The sequence below is a fragment of the Hypanus sabinus genome, chromosome 10 (assembly GCF_030144855.1).
Source record: "Hypanus sabinus isolate sHypSab1 chromosome 10, sHypSab1.hap1, whole genome shotgun sequence".
Classification (NCBI taxonomy): Eukaryota; Metazoa; Chordata; class Chondrichthyes; order Myliobatiformes; family Dasyatidae; genus Hypanus; species Hypanus sabinus.
The window spans coordinates 64,226,324-64,251,549 of NC_082715.1; the positions used below are offsets into that span (position 1 = coordinate 64,226,324).

Here is a 25,226-nt window from a genome sequence, read left to right on the forward strand (position 1 = left end):
GTCATCCAAACCTGTCATGTAGAATGTTCTTTTGTACTTTCACCATAAGCTAAAAATATGCTCAGGACTTTACACCATTATTTCTTTATATCAAATATGAATGTCAAATTGCAAAAGAAACCTGTTTGTTGCTAGGTAACTGATTGCCTAATCTAAACACGAACACATTTTCTGCCCCATGTCAGTTGAGACAGCATTGCTCTACTTAACTACTGACACCAAAAATGCATCTTGTTTATAGCGACACTTCAAAACTAAACTACTTCCAATTTCTGAAGCACTTTGTTTTTTGAATTAATAATATAAACACCACAGAATGCCCTGGTTCTGCCAACCTACAATAATTGAAAATGTGCATATCCATAATGGTTGGACGTGAAAGGTTCTGTGATGCACCCACACTGGAAGTCAAATGTAAATAGAACATCAAATATCGAAGCAGCTAAAAAAAAGGGAATTGTCTATATGGGATACCCTGACTAGGGAATGATTAATATAATTACAAAAGATTTGTCGTAATTTTACTACTTGAAGTGCAACAATATATGTTATATTATGCCTACCATTATTTAAAATGGTACTTATCTATTCTGGAAGCTGTTATAGATTTAGGAAGTATTTGTGAATTTCTGAACAGATTCACAAACAATATTTGTATCAAAATCTTCATATTTGTGACAATTACCTTCCAAAACTTCATAAGTAGAAAAAGACAATGTCCAAGCCATTAATAATCTAAGCTTATATGTATTGGTTTCAACACCTGGTATTGTCCGTTTTGCCCCTGTGTCCAGATTGCAGAAACTTTGCCTGCTATTTGCTTGCAGCTGCAAACTACTCCTTTTGAATAGGTGATTGTGCGCCGATTACATATGTGGAAAAATAGTGAAAATAAAAACCGGAAGTATTCTCTCTGAATGCATCACATCTTGATATGGGGAAAGCCTGTAAGAAATTGCAGAGAGTCATGAATACAGCCCAGTCAATCAGACAAACCCGCCTCCTCTCTATTGATTCTGTCTACAATTCCTGCTATCATGGGAAATCAGCCAATATAATGAAGAATGCCTTCCGTTATAGTCATTCGCTCTTCTTCCATCCCCTCCCCCATCCCTAGTCAGGCAGAAGTTACACAAACAGAAAATGTACCATTGGGCTCAAGGGCAGCTACCAATTTGTTGTCCAACTCTTGAACGGACCTGTTATACACTAAAGGTGAACTCTTAATCTCAACATATACCTATTCATATTCTCACACTTCATTTGTATACCTGTATACCTACAACACTATAACATTATTCTGTAACACTATAGTCTGTATTCTAATATTGCTTTTTTTTCACCACCTCAGTACACTTATGCATAGAATGAAATGTCTGGATAGAACACAAACAAAAACTTTTCACTGTATCTTGGTACAGGTGACAATAATAATACAATTACCAACATACAGTATTTTTTAAAATTCTTTTCAACTCCATAACATAAATTGGCTTCCAGTTGAATTAAAGAAGCATGATGTTGTGCATTCACCTATTGAAAAGGAGTAGCTTAAGGAAGAAGTTTTCCATTTAGCACATTGTACTAATCTATGTTATTAATCTTGAATAACTTGGGGGGGGGGAGAAAATGAGATTGTCACAAGTACTTGCCTCTGTTCTAAGCTTTAAGAAGCTCAACAAAAGGTCAAGGGATGTAAAAGAGTAGTTTAACCTTGGAGTCACAGAGAAAAGAACTGCCAGTGGAGGGAATAATATTAATTGGTGAACCAGATATGGACAAGATAACTCTAAGCCACTGGCCCTCCTTTGAATCAAAATGGGAAACTCATTCTGTCACATGAAATATCCTTCCAGTTCATTTTGCCAAAACTCATAACTGGGCTGGGAGGCAAAAGTTCAGCTGACATCTTTGACTTGGTAATTCTATTTTCTGCTATTACAATTCTTCTTCGTAACTTAACATTTTCATTGAGTAAATCATCTCCATTATCAAGTATTCTTTATTCGCCCTGTATGGAAACGTTACTTAATTCAGAACTCAAAATCTATCCACTTCACGCATTGCAGGAATACATACAGCCATGTATCATGAGAGTGTACTTACAGAAGGTGCACAAATTTAAGCGAGAACAAATAAAAACAAGGCTCCAGAATGGAAGATTATCATGCTTTAGAGCCTTTCAACTCTCCTCCAAAGATTGAAAAGAACAAGCTTGTGAAGAGTGCATAATAATTTGTAGGTCCAAACTAACAATTTCAAAATCACTTAAAATGAATGTTTCCATAGATTTAAGACACAATGCAATTAATTGGCCATTAGCACAAGCAGTGACTTTTATCAGTTTGGGGAAATAAAATGTCAGTGATTTTGGCAATAGGATCTCTAGGGCATTCGAATCCTGTAGACCACTGGCTTCTAAAATCACATTCATTGATATGAGCTGCAACAGTATCTTTGAGAAAGATTTCAAAATTCAGAGAGAACAAATGCAGTGGGCTGTCTGAAAGGAGGATTACATGCTGAGGTGGATTCTTCTGCATCACCAGTTAATCTTCATCTCTGTCATTAAACCTTACTGATAAAAGTGACAAAACCTTTAAAACTAATTAAGTTAAGGAGAGTTTACAGAAGTCACAGAAGAAAATGTTACATTGCATATAAGTTGTCTTGAAAACTATAAGGGATTGATATCTACTCTGCCAGTAACTGTGGAACAAATGCAGCCTGCTAGATCAGAAGCACAGAACAAGTTTCCCATTGATATCTTGAGGGTCTGCAGCAGCAAGGATACATTCTCTAAGTTTCTGCAGGATAGACTTTACTATATTCTTTCGTACTCCATGTAAGCCTCTGTCAACGTGTGCCATCGCAGAGTAATATGTTCCAGTTTATACTTTTCATATTCAGCAATTAAGCAATGAGAAATCAACACAAAAACTCCCAGTTATGGAAGAGAACTTTGGTAAAACAAGAGAAGCTCAATTATGGAGAAATATTAAGTGTTTCACAACAACCACTCATCATTTGACTAAGTTCTGTTCTAACTTAGCAAATATAACCATATAACAATTACAGCATGGAAACAGGCCATCTCAGCCCTTCTAGTCCCTGCTGAATGCTTGCTCTCACCTAGTCCCACCGGCCTGCACTCAGCCTATAACCCTCCATTCCTTTCCTGTCCATATATCCATCTAATATTTTTTAAATGACAAAATTGAATCTGCCTCTGCTGCCTCTATGCATGTAATTCTGACCACTTATCCCACCAATTTTCTATCATCTGAAGGAAAGTTTTGTCTATTAAAAGAGCACATTCCATGCTTTGTGCTGGAACTTACTGACCAGAATACTCTACGGCTAATGCTGCCAAATGTTTTAGGATCAGAACAATGTTTCCCACTTTGTATTTTGTATTAATCTCCTGTGCTATGAGCAAAGGTAATGTCAGTACATTTAACTGTGAGATAATGGAAAGCTGTATCTTGATGCTCTTGGGGTCACTTCAGCACTTAAGTGCATACCAGAATTTAAATCTGTGGGGAGAACACAGAAATAGAGCTCGCAGCTGTTCAGTGCATCCGTTAATCAGTTTTTACCAGATGACCCTATCACCAAATATCATATGTAGACATGGTAAAAGTTATGTCTATGATAGATGGAGGCTTCATCCCCAATTTCAGACACAGTTCTGTAGCTTTCAATGTTTTTTAGGTCAAAATTCTGGAACTTTGCAAGTGTCTTCTCCAGAGGACCTAAGGCTGCTTAAGAAGATAATACTTTGTTATCCTTGAGGGCAATTAGCAATGTGCTATAAACCATGGACTTAAAATGTGTACATCTCCTGATTTCATAACTTAAACAATATAGATTATCAGCATCATTAAGAGCATATAAGGTGGCTGCAAAATTTCAGCTCCCATGTCATCTCAAATCTGGACACCCTGAAGCTTATTGATTTTAAATTCTTCGCCCAGTGCAAATAACTAATATTGGGTCATAGAGTCATTGAATAAAACATCACGGGACACGGCCTTCAGCACAACTGGTCCATATCAACCACAGCTTCATCGCTGCTGGTACCAGTTGCCAATGTTAGGTTCATAGTCCTCGAAGTCATTCTCCTACATGTACCTATCCAAGTGCCTCTTAAATGTCACCTCACATCTCATTAGGTCCCATTTACGTTAACATGGAAAACCTACAGCACAATACAGGCCCTACAGCCCACAAAGCTGTGCCGAACATGTCCTTACCTTAGAAATTACCTAGGGCTACCCATTGCCCTCTATTTTTCAAAGCTCCATGAACCTATCCAGGAGTCTCTTAAAAGACACTATTGCATCTGCCTCCACCACCGTTGTCGGCAGCTGATTCCACACACTCACCACTCTCTGCGTAAAATACATACCCCTGACAACTCCTCTGTACCTAATTCCAAGCACCTTAAAACTGTGCCCTCTCATGTTAGCCATTTTGGCCCTGGGAAAAAGCCTCTGACTATCCACACAATCAATGCCTCTCATCATCTTGTACACCTCTCTCAAGTCACCTCTCATCCGCCGTCACTCCAAGAAGAAAAAGGCCGAGTTCACTCAACCAATTCTTATAAGGCATGCTCCCCAATCCAGGCAACATCCTTGTAAATCTCCTTTGTACCCTCTCTATGGTTTCCACATCCTTCCTGTAGTGAGGTGACCAGAACTGAGCAGTACTCCAAGTGGGGTCTGAACAGGGTCCTGTATAACTGCAACATTACCTCTCAGCTCCTAAACTCAATCCCAGGATTGATGAAGGCCAATGCATGATGCATATGCTTTCTTAACCACAGAGTCAACCTGCGCAGCAACTTTGAATGTCCTATGGACTCAAACCCCAAAATCCCTCTGATCTTCCACACTGCCAAGAGTCTTACCATTAATACTATATCTTGCCATCATATTTGACCTTCCAAAATGAACCACCTCACACTTATCTGGGTTGAACTCCATCTGCCACTTCTCAGACCAGTTTTGCATCCTATCAATGTCCCGCTGTAACGTCTGACAGCTCTCACATTATCCACAACATCCCAACCTTTGTGTCATCAGCAAATTTACTAACCCATCACTCCAAGTCATTTCAAGTCCAGGTCATTTATAAAAATCATGAAGAGTAGGGGTCCCAGAACAGATCCCTGAGGCACACCACTGTTCACCAACCTCCATGCAGAATATCACCTGTCTACAACCACTCTTTGCCTCCTGTGGGCAAGCCAGTTCTGGATCCACAAAGCAATGTCCCCTTGGATCCCCTACCTCCTTACTTTCACAATAAGCCTTGCTGAAATCCATATACACTACATTTACTGCTCTTCCTTCATTAATGTGTTTAGTCACATCCTCAAAAAATTCAATCAGGCTCATATGGCACAACCTAATATTAAACGTATCTACCAACATCTTAAAGATTTGCATTGTCTTCTCTTCATTTTATTTTCTTCAGTGAAAATAACTTTTAGCTCTCAATGTATCCCTTCTGAGTGAGGAAGTCTTAATTTTAAAAAAATCCTGATTTATCTCTCAACATATAAACATTGTAAACCCAATAAATATATATTATAGTGGCTATTTTATTATTTTTAATATGCTGCCATTGGGTTACTCCTACGCAGCATACTTTGAGTTTATCTTTTGCCTCTCTTGCTCAATGGAACTCACTTACTACTGTTCTCTACAAAGTTGCTGACTTCTATTTAGTATGGGAGCAGAAATATTGTTCCTCTTCCTTGTAGTGTCATTGACCACATAAGGTTTAACAATGGTTTTCTCTTCTCTGCTGCAAACATTCTACATGATAGTTATTGTTAGTTTAACCACTATGCTGGCCTCAAATCATGTATTAGGGTATAACTGTTTGTTAAACTTTCATTTCTTTTTCATCATTTGGGGTCAAATCTGAATAATCAGAGACTCAAGTCACTCTGTTACATGTATATGAATGTACCCTTACAGATTCTTGAGAGATTTCTTGAAGGGAAACATCTTTTCACGAACTGAAATACGTAATTTCAACTTGACTGAAATTCATTGGCTGTTCTGTTAAACCTTCAATGGATTTTTACCTTTTCCATGCTTTTGTGACTTTGGAATATTAGTACATCATGCTACCATTTGCCATAATCGCAACAGGCAGATTAAATGTTCAAAATATCTATGAAATTATATTACACTATATGTACTTGCATTAGGTAATAATGTAACAATTATGCAACTGGATTCACCCTGATGCACTTCAAGTCATGGTCAAGGACTTTGAAGAAACCCCTCCCCAACTACCATCAACATACAACCTGTACCACCGAACGCACTAGCCATAACACTGTAAGATATCGGTGCAGAAATAGGCTATTTGGCCCACTGAGGCTTCTCTGTCTTTTGATCATGGCTGATCCATTTGCCTCTCAATCCCATGTTTCTGCTTTCCTTTTACGCACAGACTAATCAAGAATCCACCTTAAATACACCCAAAAACCTCCAAGTAACCCGAAACGTTATCCTTAATAATTGACTCCAACATTTTCTCAACCTCTAAACTCAGGCTATCTGGTCTATAATTTCTTTTCTTCTGCCTCCCTTCCTTCTTGAAGAGTAAAGGAACATTTGAAATTTTCCATGCCAGAGTCCATTAATTCCTGAAAGATCATTACTAATGCCTCCACAATCTCTCAGTTACCTCTTTCAGAACCCTGGGGTGTAGTACATCTGGTGCAGGTGATCGATCTATCTTCAGATCAGTCAGCTTCCCCAGCACCTTCTCTCTAGTAATAGTAGTTGCACTCACTTTTGCTCCCTGTATATTTTATATCTCTTCTAATATTTATATATTTGTATATCTGTGCACTTGTAATGCTACTGTGACACTCTAATTTCCTTTGGATTCAATAAAGTATCTATTTATCTATCTATCTATCTATCTATCTATCTATCTATCTATCTATCTATCTATCTATTTATTCACCAAGATCTGGCTTTAGCAATCTGAGGTACCCACCTGCTTCACATAGGCTTCAATTATACCAGTGCCTCAGAAGAAGGTAGTAAGCTTCTTCAATGACTATCATCCAGTTGCACTTACATTCACAGTGATGAAGTGTTTTAAGAGGTAGGTGAGGAAAGATCTCAACTCCAGTCTGAGAAATGACTTGGATCCACACCAATTTGCCTACTGGCACAGTAAGTCCACAGCAAGTGCTATTTCATTGGTTCTTCACTCAACTCTGGATCAACTGGACAACAAAGATGCACAGATAATCAGTAAGCTTCAAGACCTTGGCCTCAATACCTTCTTGTGCAATTGGATCTTCAATTTCCTCACTTACAGACCCCTGTCATTTTGGATTGGCAACAGTATTTCCACCACAATCTTCTTCAGCACATGAGCACTGCAAATCTATGTGCTTAGCCCTGTGCTATACTCGCTTTACTTATGACTGTGTACCTAAGGACAACTCCAATGCCGTATTTAAGTTTGCTGACAGCACCACTGTCGTTGGCCGAATCAAAATCAACATTAAGAGGGAGATTGTGAATCTGACTAAGTGGAGCCACAATAGCAACCTTTCACTCAATGTCAGCAAGAACAAGGACCTGATTATTGACTTCAGGAAGAGGAAACCTGAGGTCCAAGAGCCAGTTCTCATCGAGGGATTCCTTGGTGTTACTATTTCAGAGGACCTGTCCTGGGTGCAGCACATAAGAATAATTCGAAACAAAGCACAGCAGTGCCTCTATTTCCTTAGAAGTTTGAGAAGATTCAGTATGACATCTCAAATGTTGACAAGCATCTATAGATGGGTGGTGGCAAGTATATTGTCTGACTACATCACAGACGAGTATGGAAACACCAATGCCCTGGAACAGAAAATCCTACAAAAATGAGCGAATACAGCCCAATCCATCATGGGTAAAGTGCTTCCCACCATTGAGCAGATCTATATGGAGCACTGTTGAAGGAAATCAGCATCCATTATCGGGGATTGCCACCATCAAAGTCATGCTCTCTTACCTCTCTGTTGCCATCAGGAAGGAAGTACAGGAGCCTTAGGATCACAACACCAGATTCAGGAACAGTGATTAGCTTTCAAACATCAAGCTTTTGAACTACAGGGGATAACTTCGCTCAACTTAACTTGCCCCATCTCTGAACTCGTCCCACAACCCATGGATGAACTTTCAAGTACTCTTCACCTCATGTTTTCAATACTTATTGCTCGTCTATTTATCTATCTATCTATCTATCTATCTATTTATTTATCTATTTATTTATTTATTTATTTATTTATTTTCTGTTTTCAGTCTTTTGCAAAATGGCTGGCTGTCCTGTTGGGTGTGATCATTCATTGATTCTATTATAGTTATTGGATTTATTGTGTATTCCTGCAAGAAAACAAATTTCAGGATTGTTTTTGGTGACATGTATGTGCTTTAATAATAAATTTACTTTGAACTTCGAACTTTGAAACTTACATTTAACAATGTTCAAAGCAAACGGTGCATTTATGGTTTAAGTTAAATGTGAAACTTGAAAAACCTACCTGGGATTCGTAAGGCAGTGGCACACACTAGAGTTCCAATCATCTATCCAAGATGAAAAGTTGAGTATTTTCCTCGTTCCATGACTGCTTGTACTTATCATCTCCAGTCTTTCTCTCCAAACTTCACTCAGTCTCCTCACCCATGTGACTCCAGCGGCTCATCATCCATCTTTTCACCTAACTCCACCTATCACCTACTAGGACCTGCATCACCTCTCCCCCTTATTCTCTTTCCCTGTATACTATCTGTACTCAGTCCCAATGCATGATCTCAATCTGAAATATCAGTCATTCTTTTCTTTCCACAAATGTTGCTCGATCTGCAAAGTTCTTCCACTAGTTAGATTTTGATCAAAAACGACTTTTCCAAACAATTTCATTTGAAGTTTCATTGCATGGTAAAGTGACGTCTCATTCCTTTCCAGCAATCACAGAGCATGGAAGTCATGTTAATGAGTGAGCAGAAAACACATTTAGTCACCCATCTCTGTTTATACCCTCAGTTAACTTTGCAAAGGCTGAGAATTGACTTTCAAACTGTACTCTCTCCTTGACAGAATACATTAACTATAAGACCATAAAACATAAGAGAAGAATTAGGCCATTCAGTCCATTGAGTCTGCTCCGCAATCCCATCATAGCTGATCCCGGATCCCACTCCACCCCATACACCTACTTTCTTGCCCTGAATGATTAGGAAACAATCAATTTCTGCCTTAACTATACTCATGGACTTGGCCTCCATCGTAGTCTGTGGCAGAGCATTTAAAAGGTTCAAATTAATGTCAGCGAAATGTATGCAATATACATCCTAAAATGCTTTTTCTTCACAACCATCCACAAAAACAGAGAAGTTCCCCAAAGAATGAACAAGCGTTAAACGTAAGAAACCCAAAGTCCCCCACAGCTCCCCTCCCTCCCATGCATAAGTGGCAGCAAGCAACAATCCCGCCTCCCCCACCAGCAAAACAAAGCATCAACACCCACCACCGAGCACTCAAGCAAAGCAAAGCAGTAGCAAAGATATATTCTTGCAGTTGCCCCAGAGACTTCATATTTCATCTAGCATTCGACATACCACAGGCTCTCTCTCTCTCTCCATAATAAGGGAGAAGGAGGTGTCTCCGTTTTTCCCTGTGATCAGGGACACATAACAAACAACACATTGGCTTATGATGTTAAAAGTTTGTTACGTTGCTTTTTCTGAGCTCCGTTCCCAAAGATCTCAAAGATCCCGGGTCTTTGGGCACACAGCTGTAGATTTTCCGAGTCCCCCAATGACACATGGGTCTCCTATTGTGACACCAACCCTCAGTCTGCCCATCTCCAGAGCCCCAAGATCTTAGGCTTCCAAGTCCGAGCCAAACTCTCAGGCTGAACCCTTGGCGTGCAGAGCAACGCTACCCCTGAAACCCAGAGAATGGGTCACATTCCTGCAAAGAATCATAGTCAGCATGTAACTCCAGGTCAGGGTCTTCAAAAGAAAGGTTATTAAAGATGGAAATAGAGCTGTTTCCGAAGATGCAAACAAAGGAGTCGCCATTTAATGCCATCTTCCAGAGCAAAAAGGGGATGGCTGATTTCACAGATTTGCTCCTCCCTGGCTAAAAAAAAAAATCCTCCTTACCTCTGTTCTGAGGGGTAACCCCTCAATTTCAAGGCTGTGCCCTCTAGTAATGGATAGCCCCATCAGAGGAAATATCCTCTTCACATCCACCCAATCTAGTCCTTTCAACATTTGGTAGGTTTCAATGAGATCCCCATTCTCATCTAAATTCCAGTGAGTACAGGCCCAAAGTTACCCCTTTGTTCCCAGAATCATCCTTATGAATCTCATCTAGACTCTCTCCAATGACAACACATCCTTTCTAAAATATGAGGCCCAAAACTGTTGACAATACTCTAAATGTAGTCTGACTAGTGTCTGATGAAGGTTCAGCATTATCTCCCTGCTTTTATATTCTGTTTCCCTTGAAATAAATGCCAACATTGCATTTGCCTTCTTTACCACAGACTCAACCTGTAAGTTAATCATCTGGGAGTCTTGCACGAGGAATCCTAAGTCCATCTGCACCTCTGATGTTTGAACCTTCTCCCTATTTAAGTAATAGTCTGCACTATCCTGCACCTTGTGAACTATTCCCAGAAACTTCAATAATCTCTGCTTTGCCATCACCCTGGCCAATATCCTCCTCCAATCCATCTGGGCAAGCTCCTCTCTCATGCCTCTGTAATTTCCATTATTTCATCACAGTACTAATACATGTGATTTATGCTTCTTTGTCTCAAATTGCAGTATGAATTCAATCATGTTATGATCATTGCCTCCTAAGGGTTCCTTTATGTAAAGCTCCCTAGAAATATCTGGGTTATTACACAATGTCCAATCTAAGATAGCCTTTCCTTGAGTAGGCTCAAGCACACACTGCTCTAAAAAGCCATATCATAGGCATTAAACAAATTCCCTCTCTTGCGATCTGACACCAACCAGGTTTTCCCAATCCTCTTGCATATTGAAGTCCCCCATTACAGTTGTGTCATTACCCCTGTTACATGCCTTTTCCAGCTCCCCTTGCAAACTCAGTTGCAAGTCAGCAGCTTAAGATGGGGAAATTAGAAATATTAACAAAAACTAAAACTAAAATAATCCATTCCTTGCAACTTTAGTATTTTAAAAGATGGAACTCCTAGAATCTGAATCAGTTCAGAATCAGAACCAGGTTTATTATCATCGGCATGTGTCATGTAATTTGTTAACTTAGCAGCAGCAGTTCAATGCAATACATAATATAGAAGAAAAGTAAATAAAATAATAATAATAAATAAGTAAAACAAATATAATATACATATATTGAATAGATTAAGAATCGTGCAAAAATCAGAAATAATATATATTTTAAAAGTGAGGTCGTGTCCAAGGGTTCAATGCCCATTTAGGAATTGGAAAGCAGAGGGGAAGAAGCTGAATCGCTGAGTGTATGCCTTTAGGCTTCTGTACCTCCCACCTGATGGTAACAGTGAGAAAAGGACATGCCCTGGATGCTGGAGGTCCTTAATAATGGATGCTGCCTTTCTGAGACACTGCTCCTTGAAGATGTCCTGGGTACCTTGTAGGCAAGTACCCAAGATGGAGCCAATTAAATTTACAATCCTCTGCAGCTTCTTTCAGTCCTGTACAGTAGCCCCTGCCCCCACCCCCCAGAAACCAGACAGTGACGCAGCCTATCAGAATGCTCTCCATGGTACATCTATAAAAGTTTTTTGAGTGTATTTGTTGACATACCAAATCACTTCAAAACTTGTGCTTGAAAGATTTGCTGTATGTGTTGACAGAATATGTATATATCATCCAGGTATTAGGTATTCATCCAGGGTTGACAATACCATAATACACTGTAATAAACTGAACATTGTATTCTTTCCGAAAATCAGTTCTGAACTACCTTGCCACAATTTTTTTGTGATCTTCTGATCTCCACAGAGTTCGACCATCATGTAGGGCATCAGATGATTAGCATTTGATTGAATCGGAGGGATATTTTAAATAGACACCTGTACACATGACTGTAGGCATGTTTGTCTTTAATGTGCTCATTATCATTGATGGGTGAGGGTTGGTGAGATAGTGAATGGCCCCAGTTGCTATCCTCTTATTCATGCCTTTGCCAATAGAATCATTTAACTGTTTAGTCTTATGCCTTTGCTTTTCAAACTACATCCTGTCTTTTGCAGGCATTTCACTCACTCTATTAGAAATAACAGCTGGATCTCCCTTATCTTACTAGGGTCGGGGGAGGGAACAGACCACTGGCTGCACTGAATTTCAAGGTGCTATGAATATTTATCAGCTAGCACTGTCCTGGGCTGATAGAAATTGCTGCCAATTCATGCTGAACAGATGGATCTTAACGTTAATACAGCAGGCAGGTGTTGCAAAATACTGAGCTGTAAATGCTCATGAAGTGCTTTACAGTCATTGTTGAGTTCATACCACATTTCTAATGCTGGGGAGGGACTGCACAAAAAATAATCATTTACTCCAGAGGATCAGAGGATGAAATGATCCAGTCTGCTCTTCTGCATCATTTCTCAGACAAATCACAATTGACACAGTAGACATTTGGGAGTTTGCTGTTAGCCTCCCATTTTATTTGGAACACCGTCAGTGGGAGAGAAGGAGGATAAATATTTGATGGTAAAAACGAGAAGCTGGACCTTTGCATTTTAACAATTAAATGTGTGGTATTTATTGGTTATGCCAAACAGCAATTTACTTCCAATCTCACAGAAAAACAGAATTTTTTTTATTCAGAGTGTCCATGCATAGTTTGGTTTTAAAAAAGCCAAGAGTCCTTGAGGCTCATAACCAGGAGTTCCTGTAAATTGTGAAAACCCAGAATCTCTGCCACAAAGCCTGTTTTGATGTGCTTATAAGGGAATAGAGAATACCATTGCAGTTTCCAGATTTCTTCTCCTTGAGCATCACCTGCTGGTGTATGAATAACATTTTACAACTGGGACTCATCACATGCAAGATGGCATAATAATTTTTTATTTCAAGGTAATTATCCAAAAGAGAAAAAGTCTTTTTTCTCATTTGTCACGTACAACGTGAAACCGTGATATGTAAGGCAATGAAAGAAAAGCACTATTTTGTAAAATTAGGTCCCTTGGTTTATTCTAATTTTGTTTATCTCAAGACAGTTTGGTGGCTTCAACTTGCAACTGCTCTCTGGTGATAGAAAATCATGTATAGACACGAGGTCAAAGTAAGATATCCTGCTGACACTCTCTGTCAAAATTCATGTTTGGGAAGTGGGCATTTAGGCAGTGAGCAAGGGGATGATAATTGTTTGTGGAATGTCACATTAGTACGATGTTAACCCCAAAAACAGGAGTAGGAAAGGAGAAGAAATTGTCAAGGTTACCAAAGTAAGACTGGTGATTATAGATTTATAAGTAATGTTTTCATTTCTCAGGTATATAATGAGGGCCATGAAGAACTATTGTAATATGAATGAGTAATCCATGATGCATATATTTCTGTAGTCTTTCAGGCTGTCCACGAGCAAAGAAAAGTGGAATCAAAATTGCTCAAAGCAAAGATGACAAAGAGGATCAAGAGCCAATCAAGTGAGTCGAGCTTAGCACAAAAGTGATGGTTTGCCACAGAGCTCAGAAAATTGCATTAAATTATACTTATGTTACATCAATTAAACTGTGCCTCTATGTCAATCTAAAGCCATTGAAAATTCTCTTCAATACAGGTATATAGTAGACGTAGAATGTAAAGGTGCCATAATTGCCTTTAGACTTAGGCTATAAGCCCACCTAAAGTTCACCATCATGTGGAATGAGCTTGAAATTGTTCTCCAGACATTCTAGCAATTAAAGGACAAGTTTAGCCATGTGCTTGGAAGAGATCAACCTTAATTAGTAAAGATATTTGTACAGGTTATTTTAATAAAGCTTTAGAGTTTGTTTGCAATATCTTCTCTTCCGAAGCAAGGGGCACATGCACCAAATGATGTGAACATACAATACATGCAGTAGATCATGGAGCAAGTTCTGATTACGTTCTCTTAAGCAATGGATAATAAAGGCTAGACGTTTGTTTAAGAAGAGCAAAACAAATTCCAGTATTAAATTAAGCACTTAATTAATTAATAAATTCCAGTATTAATTAAGCACTAAAGTCAGCTCTTTTGAGTGCTTTCCACGAGCACCAATATGAAGGTGACTGAACACTTCTCTAAATATTTCCTTTTGAAATGCAAAAGGATTTAGATTAATAGAAATTTAAAAAAACTCTAAATGCATTTGTTTCAATTCTGTGAATGCCTGTGTGTCCTACTTTCAGCTGTCAACTTGAGTCGCAATCCTGAGGGATAACTTTACATTGTCCTCAAGAAGCTCAGCTGGATTTCCTGATCTCTTCCATCACATCTACAGACCACATTCCCAGAGGGCAAAGCTTAGTATCATAAACTAGGCATTGCAAAATGTACTTTCTTATGTTTTGCTTCAAGACAATGTTGCAAATGAAATAATGACTATTTGAGTCTTTCATCTTTGTGCTCCATCTTTAGCACAGCAGGAGCAAGTCTAAAGTTGCAGCAAGTCTATTAAGTTTACCCTTTATTTAACAGAAAACCTCCCTTTTGTATGATTCTGTTCATAACAAACTAAGGGATATACACTGTGGGAAACATATCATTTGTTTGCTGCTTCTGCCACACAGAATCGATATCAAATAAGTTAGGCATACCCCAACTACATGTAAACCAAGGTGTAAGTGTTTTGTCTAATGATATGCCTTAACATCTGAGATGCAGTCTTTTTCATTGTTAGAACAGCTCTTTTATTTCACGTGAAGCTCTGTTTGATATGATCGTGGCTCTGTGTTGACTTGTACACAGTTGTGGGTGATAGAGCTATGACTTAGATGGCAAATAGGATTAATGTGAATGAGCATAAAGATCAGAGTAGATAAAAGATGATGGACTCAAGGGTCCATTGCTGTGTTCTATAATTCTATGACCATGAGAGTAGATGCTTTGTAACGACAATCGGAATAATGACTAAATGAATAGAAAAGGTGAATGGTGCGAATATGCATTAGATGGTTCATCAGAAACATTACAAACTTATTTGACTATATTTGAAAGATTACTTTGTTAGGTAAGAATGACCTGTGCTGCATTGTTTCTGCAGATGTCCAGTTCCTGGGTGTGATGGCCAAGGACATGTGACTGGGAAGTATGCATCACATCGCAGCGCATCAGGGTGCCCCTTGGCAGCCAAGCGACAAAAGGACGGTTACCTCAATGGCTCACAATTCTCATGGAAGTCTGGGAAAACAGAAGGCATGTCCTGTCCAACTCCAGGATGTGACGGTTCAGGGCATGTAAGTGGCAGCTTCCTTACCCATCGCAGGTGAGAAATCAGCTAACAGTTTCTTGAAGCTGTTAATAAATTCTGCAAATATCTTTACATTTTCCATATAGTCATAAATACTAAACATATGAAAACACCAAAATGTGCTTCAGTCCATCCGTCCTTACGCAATCTGTATAGAATGTGGGTTTGCCAAGTCCTAGGATGCCCCTGAGTCTTAAAGATCAAGCTCCTTGACATTGCCACATGTAACCTGGGAGGAAAACCAGAAGAACAGGAGCAAGAGAGTGTGGTTTATCATTTTATTTCATCCTTTTTTATAACTGAGAGGAGAAAAGGCAATTTGATTGGATGGTATTATTAAAAACAGAATGTCATGTGATTAAACTTGCAAGAATATGTTTGGCCAGACTGATAATCCTAACTGTGAGAGAGTCTCGTGGAGTTTTTCCTCCCTCTGTGAAATACTTTCCCTGCTAAATGCCATAAGCAATTTGGCAGTGGCCAGCACAATAAATTGCATGTGGATGTTCTATTTCATGAAACAAAAAAAAATGTTGTGACCACTGTTCTTAAAAATACTTGCGGCAATTAATGGACTAGGAATCAAAGCTGCATATGATCTTAAATCAGAAGAGGGTGTGAGGTTGTGGGCTTAATTGGATCAAAACATTTGGCAACAATTGTTGTTCAGGTTAATGAAATGTTTCTCCACTTTGTACAAAGTTTGAATAAACAGCATAACTGGTGGCATTAGTATGGGTTGAAAAAGAATTGGCTGTATGATTTAAAGTATAGAAACCGTCAGGACACTGGAGCAGGGATCTAATTGCAGATCATGTACTGTGTACACACTGATATTAATTGAGTAACAAATCCCAAGGTGCAAACAAAGTCGGTGTCAAAGTTCAAGCAGAGATCAAAACATCCAGAGAAATCCAAAAACCAGAATTGGGAAACAGGCAGAGTCAATATTCAGATGGACAGAGTTCAGATTCAATTGCTGGAAAGGCTCAGGAAAATTCAGTGGCACAATCTGGCAACAAACAGGTGAAAACACAGGACTGAAATATACTGAGCAATAAACAGAGAGGCAGATGATAGGTGGAGCACAATAAGACATAGATGGCTGCAATACTGGTAATAATGAAAAACAGATGAGAGACGGAGTACTTAGTAATACAGGGGCCAGGGTAGAGCAGGAGTGGGGACAGGAGACTGACAAATGGCAATTGCCATACAAAACCACAGACTGACAGCTGGGGGAAACACACAAAAAGACAGAGTTCAACTGGAGGTACTGACAGAAACACAGAAATATAGAAAACCTACAGCACAGTACATGCCCTTTGGCCCACAATGCTGTGCTGAACATGTACTTACTTAGAAATTACCTAAGGTTACCCATAGCCCTCTATTTTTCTAAGCTCCATGTACCTATCCAGGAGCCTCTTAAAAGACGCTATCATATCCACCTCCAACACCTTCGCCGGCAGCCTGTTCCATGCACTCACAAGTTGCTCTGTAAAAAACTTACCCCTGATATCTCCTCTGTACCTACTTCCAAGTATTCCATAGTGAAGTATTCATTAAGTACCTCAGCTATCTCCTCCAGTTCCATACACACTTTCCCACTGTCACATTTGATTGGTCCTATTCTTTCATATCCTATCCTCTTGCTCTTCACTTACCCGTAGAATGCCTTGGGGTTTTCCCTAATTCTGCTTACGAATGTCTTCTCATGGCCCCTTCTGGCTCTCCTAATTTCATTCTTAAGCTCCTTCCTGCTAGCCTTATAATCTTCTAGATCTCTATCATTACCCAGTTTTCTGAACCTTTTGTAAGCTTTTCTTTTCAACTAGATTTGCAACAGCCTTTGTACACCATGGTTCCTGTACCCTACCATCCTTTTCCTGTCTCATTGGAATGTACCTATGCAGAATGCCAGCAAATATCCCTGAACATTCACCACATTTCTGCCGTACATTTCCCTGAGAACATCTGTTCCCAATTTTTTGCTTCCAAATTCCTGCCCAATAGCCTCATAATTCCCTTTACTCCAATTAAACTCTTTCTTAACTTTCCTATCCCTCTCTAATGCTATGGTAAAGGAGTTAGAATTTTGATCACTATCTCCAAAATGCTCTCCCATTGAGAGACCTGACACCTGACCAGGTTCATTTCCCAATACCAGATCAAGTACAGCCTCTCCTCTTGTAGGCCTATCTACATATTGTGTAAGGAAACCTTCCTGAACACACCTAACAAACTCCACCCCATCTAAACCCCTTGCTCTAGGGAGATGCCAATCAGTATTTGGGAAATTAAAATTTTCCACCACGACAACCCTGGTATTATTACACCTTTCCAGAATCTGTCTCCCTCTCTGCTCCTCAATGTCCCTGTTACTATTGGATGGTCATTTAAAAACACCCAGTAGAGTTATTGACTCTAGAGTTATAACTCTATAGAGTTATAGAGTTATTGTTTCTAACTTCCACCCACAGAGACTCCGCAGACATACTTCCTGTTTCTATTCTTCACAGATAACCTACCTGGCCTTGACTCGTTATCTCAGAAGTCCCATTGAACAAAGCCTTCCTACTCTGCTTCCCTCTACTCCTGTAGCCACTCTATAAAGCTGTCTCATTTTTAACTCTTTGTACCGGTTTAATTCACTGACATCCACTCGCTTGCGTAGTCATCCTTCGATCAAACTGCTGAAGGAAAATCTTTCTCCTTTTAAACTCCATGTGCTGACATCCATGCACTTGCACAGTCGTCCATCTTAGGTAGTTAATGGTAGTTAGGTAGTTAATGGTTTAAAACTGCAGTGGTAAAACATTTACACAGCCAGGAATTCAGATGGACAGTTTTCATTATAATCTTCGACATAGAATTATTTAATATTGATTGAAGTACTTGCAGGAGACAGAATATTATGAGGTGGTGTTGATAGTGGAGAAAATTATCATAACTTACTAGTGGATCTAGGTCAGTTAGGGGAGTGAGCTGAGGAGTGGCATATAGATTTCAATATTCATATCTGTGAAGTGATGCATTTTGGAAAGCAGTATAGGTAGGGCAGAAGAGAGTGCCATGGAACAGGAGAACAGGTGCATACTTCATTGTAAATGGCATCACAGGTAGGCAGGCTGGTGAAGAAGGTGTTTAGCATACTGGCCTTCATCAGTTAGCGCACTGAGTATAAGATTTGTTACATTATGTTGCAGTTGTATAAATCATTAGTGAGGTCACACTTAGAATACTGTTTCGGTCATGCAGCTATAGGAATGATGTACTTAAATTGGAAAGTGTGAGAGAATATTTCCAGGACAAGAGGACCTGAGTAATAGGGAGAAGTGAGCACAGTTAGGTCTTTGTTCCTTGGAATATCAGACAATGAGGGGCGAGCTCATGGAAATGTTTAAGTTCAAGCTCAAGTTTAAGTGCCATTCAACCATACATGAATACCCATGAATACAGCCAAACGAAATAGTGTTAATCCTGGGCCAAGGTGTAGAACACAGTACCAACAACCATACACAGCACAAGGTGCATGTAGCACATTTAGGATCGCTAGCACACATAAAATGTCAGTAAAATACCAGTCACACTGAAAGGAGTACAGTCCAAGACTCGGAGTCCATGAATGTTGCATGGACTCAATAGTCAAACACAAAATGGCTTGTCTTCTACCGAGCAAACAGTGGGGGCCAGCAATGACCCCAGCTTGTACGCTACACTACACCACCCCGGCACTCCAGTGGAGCGTATCAGCTCTAAAGCCTCTCTCCAGGTGACACCACAGTTTGAGGCCTAGTCCTTGCTACGACTGAGGTTACGCAGCTCTCCCGCCATTTGCTCCTGCCAATAAATCAGTGAATCAGACTTGCGGCATTCCATATTCCAATGTCCAACAAGGTCATGCGATCACAAGGAAAGTGACTAGTTAGAGCACATACCACCTTCGCACACCAAATCCTCTGATACAGGCATCAGCATGAGTCAAACCAAGTCCAGCTCCTTTAGTTTCTCTACCAATGAGTAACTTGCTGATGGAGTAGACCTACAGTACTTCAAGTTCTCAACGTCCAGCAGGGTCTCGTGATTGTAAAAAACACATTTAAAAAGACCCTAAGGTTGGCCCCATAGAAGATGCTGCGGCTGAGCACGCCGCCATCTTGCCATGATTAACATAAAATTATGAGAAGCATAGTATTTTCCCCGTGTTAGGATAGGCCAAAATGATGAGCATATGTTTAGGGTGTGGGGGAAAGATTTAAAGGGCACATGAGAGGCAACTTTTTCATGCAGAACGCAGTGAGTATATTAGCTAAACTGCAGAAGAAGTGGTTGATGAAGGTGTGATAGTATAATTGAAGGGAGCATGGAGTGGTGGGGCTGAGAGGAATACAGGTCAAACACAGGGAACTGGAAAGATCTGGGTGTGCATTGTGGTCAGCAGTTAGTCAGAATTGCCTCTCTCTGTGCTGCATTGCTCTGAGATTCTATGACTCTAAATGGTCTTTCAAAATCGGTTGTTGTTTTGAGGTGTACAGCCATGCAAAACATTTCAGAGCATAAATGTCACAATACCATAGAAATTGTTTGTTTTCCACAGAAAGTAGCCTTAGCAATTGGAAACATGTTAACTATTACTTAGCTGGAGCTTGACAACTTGTTGTGCCCTCTTGGATTTATTCTGGCATTCCTGAAACCAGCCACACTAGTTGAAAGAGAGGTAAAGAAGATATACGACGTGCTTGCTCTTATTAGTCTAGGCACTGAGTTCAAGAATCAGAAAGGTATTTTGCAGCATCATAAAAACCTCATCTGGAGTACTGCATTCAGATTTGGTAGTCCCATCGTAGGAAGGGTGCGGAGGTTATGGAGAGAGTACAAAGAAGTTTACTAGATGTTGCCTGGTCATGTGCTGTAGAGAGACGGTGGATAAGCTAAGCTTGTTTCTCTGAAGTGCCATAGACTAAGGGGAGATCCGATAGAAGTTTATAAGATGATGAAAAGCATAGACTGTTGGTTCTTTTTCCAAGGGCCATAATATTTAATGCTAGGAGGCATGAGATTTAGGGTGAGAGGTGCAAAGTTCAAAGGAGATGAGCAGGGCAAGTTTCTTTCAATAGACAGTCTTGGATGCCTGGAATGTGCCTCCTGAAGTAGTGGAGGAGGCAGGTACCATAGAAGTATTTAACAGGTTCATAGACAGGCACATAGAGATACAGAGAATGGGTGGTGGGGGGGGGGGGGGTGGTATGAACCATAAATAGACAGAAGTGATAAGGTGTCATTAGCTTGACTTGTTCACTATAACATTTGTTGGCTGAAGAGCCTGTTCCCGTGTTGTAATGTTCAGTGTTCTATTCTCTGTTCTTAAGCTTAAAGTATTTTTGCCCAGAAAGTAGATGTGATTATAAACTGGGAATGGGAATAGACAATAGGCAGCAGGTGCAGGAGTAGGCCATTTGGCCCTTCTAGCCAGCACCGCCATTCACTGTGATCATGGCTGATCATACACAATACCCTGTTCTTGCCCTCTCCCCATACCCCTTGACCCCGCTATCTATAAGAGCTCTATCTAACTCTCTCTTGAATGCATCCAGAGACTTGGCCTCCACTGCCTTCTGGGGCAGAGCATTCCACATATCCAAAGTTTTTCCACATCTCTGTTCTAAATGGCCTACCCCTTATTCTCAAACTGTGGCCTCTAGTTCTGGACTCACCCATTAGCGGGAACATGCTTCCTGCCTCCAGTGTGTCCAATCCCTTAATAATCTTATATGTTTCAATCAGATCCCCTCTCATCCTTCTAAATTCCAGTGTATACAAGCCCAGTCACTCCAATCTTTCAACATATGACAGTCCCGCCATTCCGGGAATTAAGCTTGTGAACCTATGCTGCACTCCCTCAATAGCAAGAATGTTCTTCCTCAAATTTGGAGACCAAAACTGCACACGATACTCTAGGTGGGGTCTCACCAGGGCCCTGTACTGCTGCAGAAGGACCTCTTTACTCCTATACTCAATTCCTCTTGTTATAAAAGCCAGCATGCCATTAGCTTTCTTCACTGCCTGCTGTACCTGCATGCTTGCTTTCATTGACTGATGTACAAGAACACCTAGATCTCGTTGTACTTCCCCTTTTCCTAACTTGACTCCATTTAGATAGTAATCAGCCTTCCTGTTCTTGCCACCAAAGTGGATAACCTCACATTTATCCACATTAAACTGCATTTGCCATACATTTGCCCACTCACCCAACCTGTCAAGTTCACCCTGCATTCTCATAACATCCTCCTGACATTTCTCACTGCCACCCAGCTTTGTGTCATCAGCAAATTTGCTAATGTTGCTTTTAATCCCTACATCTAAATCATTATTGTATATTGTAAACAGCTGCGGTCCCAGCACCAAACCTTGTGGTACCCCACTGGTCACAGCCTGCCATTCCGAAAGGGACCCGTTAATCACTACACATTGTTTCCTGTCAGCCAGCCAATTTTCAATCCATGTCAGTACTCTGCCCCCAATAGCATGTGCCCTAATTTTGTCCACTAATCTCCTATGTGGGACTTTATCAAAAGCTTTCTGGAAGACCAGGTACACTACATCCACTGGCTCTCCCTTGTCCATTTTCATAGTTACATCCTCAAAAAACTCCAGAAGATTAATCAAGCATGATTTTCCCTTCATAAATCCATCCTGACAAACTGATCCTTCTACTGCTATCCAAATGTGTCATAATTTCTTCTTTTATAATTGACTCCAGCATCTTTCCCACCACTGACGTCAGTCAAACTGGTCTATAATTCCCTGTTTTCTCTCTCCCTCCTTTCTTGAAAAGTGGGACAACATTAGCCACCCTCTAATTAGCAGGAACTGTTCCTGAATCTATAGAATATTGGAAAATGATTACCAATGCGTCCACGATTTCTAGAGCCACCTCTTTAAGTACCCTGGGATGCAGACCATCAGGTCCCGGGGACTAATCAGCCTTCAGACTCAACAGTCTATCCAACACTGTTTCTTGCCTGATATAAATTTCCTTCAGTTCATTCTTTACCCTAGTTCCTTTGGTCACTATTACATCTGGGAGATTGTTTGTGTCTTCCCTAATGAAGACAGACCTAAAGTACCTGTTCAACTCATCTGCCATTTCCTTGTTCCCCATAATAAATTCACCTGTTTCTGTCTTCAATGGCCCAATTTTGGTCTTAACAATTTTTTTGCTATTCACATACCTAAAGAAGCTTTTCCTATCTTCCTTTTTATTCTTGGCTAGTTTACCTTCCAACATCATTTTTTTCTTGGCGTATTGCCTTTTTTGTTATCTTCTGGTGTTCTTTAAAAGCTTCCCAGTCCTCCGGTTTCCCGCTGATCTTTGCTATGTTATACTTCTCTTTTATTTTTATACTGCCCTTTACTCCCCTCATCAGCCATGTCCACCCCTTACTCCCCTTAGGATCTTTCTTCCTCTTTGGAATGAACCGATCCTGCACCTTCTGCATTATTCCCAGAACACCTGCCATTTTTGTTCCACTGTCATCCCTGCTAGGGTATTGTTCCATTGAACTTTGGCCAGCTCCTCCCTCATAGCTCCATAGTTCCCTTTGTTCAACTGTAATACTGACACATCCAATTTTCCCTTCTCCTTCTCAAATTGTAGGTTAAAACATATCATATTTTATGAAGAGCACAAGGACCTTGGAAATGGTAGACTATGGGACAAACTATATATAACCTTAATCAATTCGGTTTAAGAATTTGGAAATATACCTTAGGAAGATCAAAGAAGTTAAACGATAGTAGATACCTTTAAGATCAAAGCAAATACAGGATAAAAATACAAATAGGGAAAGAACAAAGAGAATGAGAAATAAAAGAATATCTATCAAAGAAATAGAATTTTAAAAATAGACGAGTTAATTTTGATGCTTACAAAACCTGCAAAAAAATTACTTGGAGGAAGGAAAATATAAATATTCATAGATTCAATAAGAGAGTTTGTGAAGAAAAATAACATTTTTATGTTGCCAAAGCTAACAAGGTGCAAGAGTATTTCAAATGGTTGTGCTCACCTTCAAAACTTGATTATATTGAAGTACGTCTTTGCAAAATGAGCACAACAGTTTGACTGAATGAAAGTGTTCACTTGAATCCATACTTCTGCCCCATTGTTACAATTATATTCATTTAATTTGTTTCGTTCTCCTCTATTTCTATGTATCCAGCCTGTCAGGATGTCCAAGAGCTACTTCTGCCATGAAGAAGGCAAGGTTGTCGGGAGAGGAAATGTTGACGATAAAGCAACGAGCCAGTAATGGTAAACAGATTTCACATACTTTAAAAAAAACCCAAAGTATAATTTAAAGTAAAATTGCCATTTGCTTGTAAGGATTTGTCCCAAAAAATTGTCTTTACTGCACTCGAAGTCCTACTTTAATTTGTTCTTCCAAAATGTAACAGTTTGTTCATTTGAAAAAAATTCCATTTACCATGCCTCAATCCATTACCCAGCCAATCAAGATCCCAATGCAATTTTACATACTCTTCTACATTGTCTTAGGTGCCTTCTATATTAGTGTAATTTGCAAATTTATTAACTATTCATTTTATATTTTCATTCAAATTGTAAATATAGATAACAAAAAGCAATGATCCAAGCACTGATCTCTGAGGTACACTACCAGTTACAGACCTCCAATCCGAGAAACAACTTTACACCATCACCTTTTTCCTACCATCCAGCCAATTTTTGACCCAATTTCGTAACTCACCTTGCACAGCATGCAACCCAATCTTTCAGAGTAGTCGAACCTCATGCCATCAGAAGCCATTCCGAAATCCATTTAGCCATATGCACTGCATCTGCCCTCCACTTGTCAACCTTGCTCGCAATTTAACAACAACGGATGATCTCAATCATCAGATTCCACCTCCCCGCCATGTAATGTATTAGTTACAGAAAATGCACCACAATTGTTAATTCTGAAATCCACCCATGTTTGTAGGAAATGGAGCACAAAGCTAATATGTTAGCAAACAAAATATCTTAAGTTTGGACAAACTGGCTCCAATGAACATTGCCATATGTGTAATAAGAAGGAAATCTATGCATTTGTTTTTCAAATATGTTTTCACCTCAGATTAGACTGCAAGAGTATACTCCTCAGATTCCTGTAGGTTAGAGTCATAACTTATTTCTGTACTTATGGCATTCTAAACCAACTACTATTTCTAATAAATGAGCAAATCTGTAGTTCCTTGTCACGATGTACATTTCAAGGTTTTTCATAGTAATATGTTTTGAAGTCTCTATTACATTGACTTTTTGAAAGTAAAATTAATAGAGTGGCTGTTAATTTGCTACTTGTCAACTTTGCAACATTAGCAAAAACCAGTATTGACCCGTTGCCATTGTTTATTTCTACAAACAATAACAAATGGAAGTACAAATCACTTCAGTTTTCTGCATGCTGAATTTGTTTCCTAAACTTCTTTTAGACTTACTGGCAGAAGCATAGCAAACCAAGGCTTCACCTTCATTTCCGATTCATCACATGGCTTTACAGACACTTAGCCAGCCAAGTGATAGTCAAGGTTATGACAGAGCTATGGAGAATAGGAAATTGCCGTAAATTAAACAGACCAGAAAATCAGAATAGCCTGAGTTTTATTGATTTTTTGGAGACTGATTCCTAGATCGTGAATGCTGGTACTGCAGTAATTGGTGACA

At 39.6% G+C, this 25,226-nt stretch overlaps 1 protein-coding gene across 1 annotated transcript in view; it reads left to right on the plus strand.

Moving 5' to 3' along the window:
* Positions 1 to 25,226, plus strand: part of LOC132400716 (myelin transcription factor 1-like protein) — a 450,971-nt gene that overhangs the window by 399,891 nt on the left and 25,854 nt on the right. Inside the window, exons 18-20 of the mRNA XM_059981999.1 lie at positions 13,625 to 13,708; positions 15,290 to 15,511; positions 23,722 to 23,813. Of these exons, the coding sequence (XP_059837982.1) occupies positions 13,625 to 13,708; positions 15,290 to 15,511; positions 23,722 to 23,813 (398 nt within the window). The remainder of the gene's footprint in view (positions 1 to 13,624; positions 13,709 to 15,289; positions 15,512 to 23,721; positions 23,814 to 25,226) is intronic.